Source organism: Palaemon carinicauda, chromosome 16 (genome assembly GCF_036898095.1).
Source record: "Palaemon carinicauda isolate YSFRI2023 chromosome 16, ASM3689809v2, whole genome shotgun sequence".
Lineage (NCBI taxonomy): Eukaryota > Metazoa > Arthropoda > Malacostraca > Decapoda > Palaemonidae > Palaemon > Palaemon carinicauda.
Window position 1 is genome coordinate 37419562 of NC_090740.1, and position 10619 is coordinate 37430180.

At 42.5% G+C, this 10619-nt stretch overlaps 1 protein-coding gene across 1 annotated transcript; it reads left to right on the plus strand.

Annotated features, from left to right (window-relative positions):
• Positions 1-266: 266 nt before the first annotated feature.
• On the plus strand, positions 267-2420 carry LOC137655028 (uncharacterized). The gene is made up of 2 exons (XM_068388927.1): positions 267-707; positions 1998-2420. Exons 1-2 carry the CDS (start codon positions 267-269, stop codon positions 2418-2420), a joined length of 864 nt encoding a protein of 287 aa, XP_068245028.1.
• The last annotated feature ends 8199 nt before the right edge of the window (positions 2421-10619 follow it).

Here is a 10619-nt window from a genome sequence, read left to right on the forward strand (position 1 = left end):
GGCTAAGTTCAATCCATCTCTCCCTCTGAGTAATCCTTAAGCTAGCCATACACCTGCAGATTTGATCGCTCAGTTTCAGCAGATTTGATCGCTATGGACCAAATCTCCTAAATATCTGATCTTCCATCTTGTTGGAAGTTTTTACCCACGTACAGATTTTATCGCTGAGTCTATGGATAAATGCGAGAGTTCTTTCCTTCCACAGGTTGAATAGTAGTGTGTGGATGACAGCAGGAGAGATAGGTTGTGCCCTGAGCGGTGTCACCATGGTTTGTGTATCTGACGCTCGTTTTACGAATACAGATTTTATAATAGAATTCATTGAAATCTATAAAACACATACGTGCTTATGGCAAGTAAAATCCCCAGAGTATTCAAATCGTGACAAACAAGATTCAGCCTACGAAAGTCTTTTAACTTTCTGTCAAACAGTAAACCCAGACTATGATGTATCTTTTGTAAGGAAGAAAATAGCAAACTTGAGGAATGCTTCTAGAAAAGAACATGCAAAAGTTAGAAAATCCACGAAATCTGGTGCTGGTGCTAATGAGATATATGTGCCAAAACTTTGGTATCACAAATTACTGGCGTTTACTGGTGATCATGAAGAGCCACGTGAATCATTCTGTAGCATTGACAGTGTGGACCACGATGAACAACCGACACCGGAAGATAATCAATGTGACCAACCGGATGTTGAAGTTGAGGTATGTGATATGTTATAATAACTGAAACGTTTTATTTAATACATACATATACAAATGAATGTAGGTCATTGTAAACATTACTGTAAATTTGTCAGAACTCAAATATTGTATTACAGAAATCTTAGAAATGTACGCCTCAAGTTTAAACTAAAGTTAAACAGTAAAATAAATAGTAAGCAAAGTGATCAGCATTAATAGTACCATTTCAGGCCATATCGTTCTGCCAAGGCACAGCTCCAGTAGTATTGAAGTAGGTAACATACTTGTCTCTATTCTGTTTGCCGCTAGTTTGCCCTGTACTATTTAGGTTCGCTTGAAGAGGGGTGAGTTGTTGTTCTTCGTTTCTCCAAGAACCTGGGATCAATTGCCGACTCTCAATATCTTCTCGATCAACCATAGTGGTTGGTGAATAACCACCTTTATTTTTTGCCGCAATACATTATGTAAAATACAACAAGCTAGCACAACAACGTCTATTTTGTTTGGACTCATATTGATTGTTGTGTGAAAGATGCGAAAGCGGTTTGCTAAAATGCCAAACGCATTTTCTACGACCTGTCTTGCTCTGGAAACTCTATAATTGAATATTCGTTTCTCTATAGTTAGATCTCTAAGAGCAAATGGTTTCAATAGATTCTCGTGTAAAGCAAACACATCGTCTCCGAGGAAGACAAAATTCAAACCTTCTTTGTTCATGTCTGCTGATGGCAGATTGAGTTCATGCCGATGGAGTTTTTTACAGAAAGTTGTAGTTTGGAAAACTCCACCATCTGACATTCTTCCATTTCTTCCGACATCCACCATCATGAACTCGTAATTCGCATTTACAATAGCCATTAAGATGGCGCTTTTGAACCCTTTGTAGTTATGATAGTAGGATCCACTTCCTGCAGGGGAAATAATCCTCACACGTTTCCTGTCGATTGCTCCTCCACAGTTTGGGAAATTCCAGTAGCCTTCAAAATCAGCAGCAACCGCCAGCCACTCATTTTCAGTCGAAGGAAACTGAGAAAGAAATAGAAATATTTGCATTAACATCTACATGCGTGACTTAATTCCAACCTAACATATCAAATAATACGTTTTGGCCCGAAAACAATATTGCTTACAAAAAGCGTATTATATATATAATATAAAGCAGTCAGCAAAATAAGAAAAATCTGAATATTTATTGGATACATATATTATTCGGTTCTATTCAAGTGCAAGATAACAGATGCTTTCATATAAATCGATACCTTGCGTTATACATATATCTTAAAAATTAATCAATTTTTCATTTCTCTACAGAATGGCCAAGTGGTGCAGACGAGTTACAGTACGAATTCATCCACACCTATGAAGCCTCCATCACGCAAAGGGCTAAAATGTAAGGTGTGCCAAGTAGAAAACCTTGTAGAAGAGGCTATGTCTGTTCTTAAGAAACCAGACGACTCATGTGATTCATTTGGTCATTACATTGCTACAGAGGTAAGAGAACTGAATGAGAACCAACGTGTTCTTGCGAAACAGAAGATATCAGACATAATATGTCAGGCACAGTTGAATCAGCTTGTTGATGGACGGCATCATACAGTATATAAACCTGCCTATTACAACAGTGGATATTACACAAACAGTACGCCTGACTACCAACTATCACCGTACCAACCATCACCGTCACCATCACCCTCCGACTGTAGTGATAGCAATGTTTCCTATACTAACATGTAATGTGTCACAAAAAATCTATATGGATACAAGAATAATATTACATCCATTTGTTTTTGAACTGGATAAAGGATAAATTGTAAATTAGGTGATTTCTTTCTATTTTCTTAAATGGTATACATGCCATTTAAAAAGCCGTTGATATTATATTTGTTTTTGTACTGGATAAAGGAATAATTGTTAATTAGGTGATTTCTTTCTATTTTCTTAAATGTTATACATGCCATTAGGTATAGGTAGAGCCATTAATATTATTATTATTTGTGAGATGACAACATGTCTTGAGAGGTTTACCAATTTTTGTATGCATTCATGAATAAACAGAAAAATACCTTGTTTTAATATAATTTGGAACATACCTTCATATACTGGTCTCGTAGGGCATGCCATAAAGCTCTGCAGGTTTCAGGTATGATGTTTCCCAAAGACTGTGCAGTTGAAAATTTAAGATCCTCCAAAGACCTCCCAGTTGCCAGGAATCTCAAGGTTGCTATTAATCTTTGTTTGGAACTGATTGCCTTTCTGAGCATCGTATCCTGCTTTTGTATGAAGGGGGCAATAGTGGCATGTATTTCTTGGAATACCTCATCTACATTCGCAAATAATTTCTAAAATCATCTGGGTTATTTTCTTTCAATTCTTTTAGAAGTGTCATATGAGAAAATTCATCTCTTCTTTGAAGCCATTTCTTTGTCCAACATGATTGTTTCTGCTTTCTGGACTTCATAGCACTACATATCATCAAGGTTGCTAATGCTTTTATCGTCCATGACTTTTCTGGTTGGTTTGCCCACGTACGCCTGCCACGACTGCTGAACACACACACTGGAGGCGGAGTTGGATATCTGAGCGATTTAGTCTGCGCAGTTAGTGGCGAGTAGAGCGGCAGATTTCACCTCTCGCATTCCATATCTGTTGGTCATGAGCGATCAAATCTGCAGGTGTATGGCTAGCATTAGGCTTAATCCTAGCGGTTCTATCTGTATAATAATTCAGGTATAACTATACTAGGATATGTCTGTCCTGACCTGATAACCAGAGTGACTGGTTTTTTGGTCTGTTTCTTCTTAGGATAGAAAATGAGTTTCCCTTGCTAGGTTAAAGGCGGATACAGGAAGCTTTGCTTCCCTAGTCCACGTCTGAAAGATTCTCTACGAGATGATTCCTTCCTCTAGTGGTCTAGCAGGCTGTCCTGTGTTGTTTTTCTCGGGCTGGAGAATGAGTTTTCTCTATTGCCCGGCGAAATAACTTCACCTAACTTTGTTCTGGTTGGGAGGAAGATAGCAAGTATTGCCAGTCTTCCTCCCTAATAGACAACTCTAGGTTAGGATGAGCTTCCCTAACTGCTGAGTGTGTCTCTTACTAAAACGAAGTTTACAGGACCCTTATCCCTTCCCCCCCCCCTCTCTCTCTTTCTTTTGGCCACAGTCCTACTTCTGGACCTAGTATAGGTTAGGACGGAGGACCGGCTCAGCTCCCTGCCGGCCGGCAATTACGTGTCGGCCGGCTGAGACCCCTTGTTCTTGCAGAGTGAACTCCAGACCTCCCTTGGTCTCCCTTCCATGTCCGCCGGTAGAGTCCGGTAGGCTATGGATCCCTTGGAAGCCTGAATGCTACATTCTCCCCTTCCAAAAGTTCACTCTTTCTGGATGGAAGGTTGTATGGTAATGCCGCCTTATAACCTTACATCCATACTGTTTCTCTGACTATTGTGTTGTACCCCTAGCCAGGCTGCCGGCTTAACAGCTGACAGCCGGACAGGGGGAGGTTCTCTGGTTCTAAGCCATTGCTGGCGGGCATGGGTATTGCTACCTTTGCCTGCCAGCAGTGGATATACAGCTGCCGCCTATTAGTTAAAGGTAGTATATCTTTGAACTATACAGGTGTAATGCCGGCCGGCACAACAGCATTTAATGTACAGTAATTACTATATTGGTAGTGTAGTACACACTGCATTAGTAAAACTGCAGTACAGAGTTTGTGATAACACTAAAGTTCTTCAACATACTTAATGTTATCTTGTACAGCCTTTTGTTGAGACCGTACAATATATAGAAAGTGAGTTCTTTCATTTTATCCCTTATATTAAAACTTTATTTCAAGGTGTGAACTACACCTTAAATTTCCGTTTATGAGATTACATAAGGTATTCTAGAATAGAATTAACCTTAGTTTTAATATCTTGGGAGGTTACAGCAATTGACTGGACAGGAAATACAAGTATGTGTCTTTCCTTCTTTCCTTTATAGCTTTTCTATATAAGCATGTCCGTAGTAAGAACTTCTGTGAACATCAGCTTTGCAGGAGGCACGCAGCATGCGCAGACTCCAGAGGTGATCTCCGGTATTGGGACACTCAGGTTTCTACTGTATGCTCTAACCTGATTACCGAGGCTTTTGACGACCCTAAGTCGACGAAGTCAAGGGATGCTGCCAGGGAAAGTTACGAACCTGGGAGAGGTTTTCAGAAAAACACCTCAGGCCCCTACCTTCCAAATGAGAAGACGAGGACCTACCTTTTCCCTAAAGCATCGGCTAATGCAATCATCCCTCAGCCTCAGGTGGAGATACCAACTGCCCAGAATCCGGTAGATTCTGAAGTTTCGGTCGCCCTTCAAGACATCCAATTGGACGATAAGATGTCGGAGGTGTCGGATTCTACTAAGAAGGACCTTCTAGGAGAAGGTCAGGAGGAGGAGCTGTCCCAGGCTCCTCAAGTAGAAGAGGAAGAGATCGACGAGGTGTCGATTACATCGGTTCCGGACCCAAAACCTGTTCCCTCTACATCGTCTGCTATCCCAGTTGAACTGGCAAGAACTCTTTCTTCGATGGTTGAGATGATCCAACAAATTGAAAGGAAGAATGATGAGAGGGAAGCTGCAATGAAACTGGAGATACGCAGACTTGCAGCATCACGTGGGCCCCAGAAACGGCTCGTCATGAAGGATCTTCCTTTGTGCTCGGACACCAATCCTTGGAGGTATGCCGAACACATGCCAATGACAACCAGGAAGATCGTGATTTCAGAAAAGTTGGGAGCAATTCCCCTGGAAGAGGTGGAATTTCTGCCCAACAAAGATTCATAGGAAGGAGCCAGCCTCAAAGGAGGAGATGGAGCCGAAGGAGGTCATAGTTTCTTACCATAGTAAAGCTCAGGCGTTACTAGCAAGCTCGATGAAAGAGAGGGGCTTCACTAACTTAAAGGTGCCAGCCTTGAGTAAGAAGCTTCCCTCCTTTGTGGCCTCTCCTACCAGAGCCTTTCCCTTCAGGGAAAAGGGATATAAGGCAGCCTTAAAGGCGGTGGAGGCAGGGAAACCATGCCCCCCTTGGAGGAGTGCAAGCCGTTATCTCTGACCTTGCCCTTGGACCAAGAAGACTGGAATGACGAACATCTTACCTTCTCAGTCGGGAAGCTAGAATCTGATATCGCTAAACGTCAGTTTGGTGAGGATCTTCCAAAACTGTCGGAGGTTCTCTTGCATAGAGAGCAAAAGATGAAAGAAAGACTTGCTGCATCGATGTTGTTGCAAACGACATTAGAAACGTTGGCAAGTGACCCCAAGAACCAGGACAGGTTCATGGTAGTGGCCAAAACCCATCTGGCCACAGTTACGAAGGATCTCTATAACATTATTAAAGCTAGGAGAGCCTGTAGAGTGTTCGTGTTCGCCTCGGCTGCAGTGAGTCACGAACCGAGGAAACTGATCTCCTCTCGTATCTGGGGTAAAGACCTCTTTCCCAACGAAGTGGTTAAAGAGGTAGTAGACAAGGCCGCCAAAGAGAATAGGAACCTTCTCAAAAAGTGGGGCTTATATCTTAAGAGAAAGTCTTCTCCGGATGAGGGTCCTCAACCCAAGAAGAAGACAAAAAGGCCTAGGCCATCCTCTCGGCCGGCTAAACCCTACCGACAGCAACAACAACAACAACTTCCTGTGACTGCGGTGCCTCAGATAGTGACACAACCTCCAACCACATACCAGATGGTACCTCAACAAGTGGCGACACAGTCGCCAGTTCTTAACCCGGCCTTCGAAAGGCAGACTTCTCCTTTCATTCGAAAGCTAGAGGAACAGCCAGAGGTTCTTCTAGACGCCCTTCATGAGGAAGGGGATCCAGGGGAGAACGCGGTCAAGGAGGCAAGGCCTCAGGTCCACAACAGCAGAAGTGAGATACTTCCAGTAGGAGGGAGACTACAGCTATTTAGGGATCGCTGGACCTTAGATCCCTGGGCCCAAAGCCTAATAAATAATGGACTAGGTTGGAGCTGGAGCCGTCCTCCACCTCAATTTCCTCAATTCTTCCAACACTCAACCCCCGTTTTGGAAGAATATGTCCGAGAGCTCTTAGACAAAAGAATAATCCGGAAAATTAAGTCCATAAAATTCCAAGGAAGGCTGTTTTGTGTTCCAAAGAAGAACTCAGAGAAACTCAGAGTCATTCTACACTTGCTGCCACTCAACAAGTTCACAGTGAACTACAAGTTCAGAATGCTCACACTTCAACACATAAGGACTCTGCTGCCCAAAAGGTCATATACTGTCTCTATAGACTTGTCTGACGCTTATTGGCACGTTCCAATTAATCGTCACCTCTCCTCCTACCTAGGCTTCAAGTTATATAGAAAACTTTACGCCTTCAGAGCCATGCCTTTTGGGCTAAACATAGCCCCAAGGATTTTCACGAAGCTCGCAAACGCAGCCGTCCATCAATTACGCCTAAAGGGGGTCCAAGTAGTAGCCTACTTGGATGACTGGCTGGTGTGGGCAGCATGCAGGACAGAATGCATGCAAGCTTCTAAGATAGTGATCCAGTTCCTGGAACATCTGGGATTCAAGATCAACATCAAAAAGTCTCGACTTTCTTTAGCTCAAAGATTTCAGTGGTTGGGAATCCACTGGAATTTGGAGTCATATCGACTTTCCATTCCTGGTAAGAAGAGGAAAGAAATAGCAGGATCTGTCAAGAGACTATTGAAATCCAAACGGATATCAAGACGCAAACAGGAGAGAGTGCTGGGCTCTCTGCAGTTTGCTTCGATAACAGATCTATTGCTAAGAGCACAGCTGAAGGATGCAACAGGAGTCTGGAGAAAATACGCATCAAACGCGCCAAGCAATTGAAGAAATCAAGACTTCTTCAACCTCCTCCCCATTCAGTTACTATCCACACAGACGCTTTAAAGGAAGGCTGGGGAGGTCACTCTCATCAGATGAGAGTCCAAAGAGCTTGGTCCAATTTTTTCAAGTCATTTCACATCAACTTTCTAGAAGCTATGGCAGTACTTCTGACACTAAAGAAAGTATCTCCTCGCCTCTCGACCCACATAAGACTGGTTCAAGACAGCGAGGTGATAGTGAGATGCCTGAATCGACAGCGGTCGAGGTCACCTTAAATCAACCAAGTGATGTTGGCCATATTCCGTTTGGCGGAAAAGAAGAAATGGCACCTCTCAGCAGTTCACATTCAAGGGTTCCGCAATGTGACAGCGGACGCTCTATCCAGGTTTACACCTATAGAGTCAGAATGGTCCCTTGACGTAGGATTGTTCTCCTTCATCTCGAGTCAAGTCCCGGAGCTGCAGATAGACCTCTTTGCGACGAAAGACAACAAGAAAATAGATCGTTGCGTGTCCCCATACGAGGATCCGAAAGCGGAGGTAGTGGACGCTATGTCCCTAGACTAGAACAGATGGTCCAGTATTTATCTGTTCCCTCCGCACAATCTCCTTTTGAAGGCCCTCGATAAGCTGAGATCCTTCAAAGGGAAAGCAGCAATAGTGGCCAACAAGTGGCCAAATAGCGTGTGGTTCCCTCTGGCATTGGAACTACGACTAAAATTCGTACCGCTACCGGATCCATCCCTGTCTCAGCGAGTACAGAAGTCGACTGTCTTCGCTTCATCACAGAAAACACGGAACCTACATCTCATGATTTTCTCTCCTTAGCGATGAGAAAAAGATTCGGTGTTGAAAGTCTAGACTTTTGTAGGAAACGAAAAGACATTATGAGGATTCAGGGAAGAAACAGATATCCTTTGTCAAGGCGAAGAAACCAAAAGAAATCTCAACAGATTCCTATTTATCCTTCTTCATTCACCTTCATGAGCAAGGTTTAGCAACCAACACAATTCTATTGTTCAAGCCTGCCTTGACAAGACAGATACCATATGCCTTACAAGTCGACCTTTCTAACGACGTTCTTAATGAACTACAAAGGCCCATGCTAGGCTTAGCCCTTCAGCGCCTCCAAAGACCCTTTGCATGGTCATTGGGTAAGATTCTTCATTGTGTATAAAAAATGAACAATGAGGAATGCTCTTAGAAGGTTTTGAATTTAAAGTCATATTTCTGCTTGTACTCGCTTTTGGGGCAAGAGTTAGTGAAATAGTGGCTCTCTCTAGAGAGGAAGGCCACATCCAGTTCTTGGAGGGAGAACTGAATCTATTTTCAGACCCAACGTTTCTTACTAGGAACAAGCTACCCACCAACAGGTGGGGTCCCTAGAGATGCTGCCCTCTGCAGGAAAATGCATCTCTATGTCCAGTGGAGTGCCTAAAGGTCTATCTTCATAGAACTTCAGACTTTAGGGGAGGACAGCTGTTCAGAAGAGAAACCATGGGTTCAAAGTTATCTATAACTAAGGGCGAAAATCAACCATGTTATTCTCAGAACGGATCCAGACAGTACACCCGTTAGTCAAGATCCGAGGAAAGTTGCCTCTTCCATAAAATTTCTTTAATTATATGGACTTTGAACATCCTTGTTCGTACACTGGCTGGTAGTCATCCAAGATGTTCTTTATGCACTATGCGAAGCAAGTGGAGCCACTTAAGAGGTCTGTGGTATCAGCAGGTAGAATTCTTTAACCTTCTGTTTAAAATCTGCGAGGAACAGTATAATTAATTTGGGACGATTAATTAAGAGGGTGCGTGTGTAGTCACTGTATGTTACTACACATGGAGCGATAGGCCACGAAAGTGTCCTTACGAACTGTTCCATTGACGTTGGTGAACTATAGCATAATACGGACACTTGTGCCAAGGGTTTCTTACGCTAGTGTAAATAAACAGTATACAGAATGTATCATTATTATTAATAATTCAACTGAAGTGGCAAATCTGTTTCCTGGTAGACGAAACAATATTTTCTGTTGACTGTTTTTCTTTATGCTTTAACGCATATCATCCACATTTCATAAATTTTATAAATGTTGATCTGATATGTACGTTTATTAAATTTTGATAAACTAGTTCATAGTGAATGCTCACACTCATTTCATTAGAAATGTACTGAGCATTAAGATTAAAATATGGATATTTTTATCATGGTATGTCTTTTAAGATTGTTCCCTGATTCAAGCAAAAGTCCACTCACTTTAACCCTTCCTTAGGAAGGGTTGACGTGGTACCCTAATGGGAGAGTAGCAGAGATGCAAAATTTGTTCCTATGCGGATACATTCGTTATCCAATAGTTAATAAGAGTAGTCACTTTGGGGAAGGTGTCACAAATTCATACTGACATTGGTTACTCTTATACAAACTTTGCTTTATAATGTATAGGGCGAGACCACTATACAAGCTTGTCATTTTGTCATCCATAGTTATTATGTACTCCTCGAGACTTTCCAGAGTCTAGTACGACTCTTCCCTGTAGGGGGCAGGAAGCACTAACATAGTTCATGCTTAGATGAAATGATGTATGATGGTAACATCATAGGTCTCTAGGTCTAGACGGACCAGGAAAATACTTTCTTGAGAGTACGGCACCGATTGAGAATCCACAGATACAGTAATGCTCTGGTAAACTTCCATCAGGATGACATGGCCTGAGCCCAAAAAATGGATTTTGAGCGAAGCAAAAAATCTATTTCTGGGTGAGGTAGCCATGTCGTCCTGATGGACCCGCCCTTCCTTTTATTGAAAAGGGGCTTATTGACCCCTCCCTATAATACAGTATTTGTAGCACCTCGTATATCGCTACAAGGAATAAAGAGGGCGCTACCGCCTTCATCAGATACACACTGGAAACGGAATAGGGGAGATGCCTTATGAGCGGCTCTCTTTCCATTCTCATTTCAGATTCCTGTCACTGTAACCCCTCGAAGCATTAATACTGTTCTGGGTGAAGATAGCTATGTGACGTGTCAAGAATACGTCCTCTGATATTATGCGATATCCCTGTGAGATTATTTAGGGATATTCGCT

Excerpts from the sequence above, each read along its gene's own strand:
- LOC137655028 (XM_068388927.1), top strand. The coding sequence starts at position 267 with ATGGTTTGTGTATCTGACGCTCGTTTTACGAATACAGATTTTATAATA. Across the intron at positions 708-1,997 it reads AACCGGATGTTGAAGTTGAG|AATGGCCAAGTGGTGCAGAC; the intron begins GTATGTGATATG and ends ATTTCTCTACAG.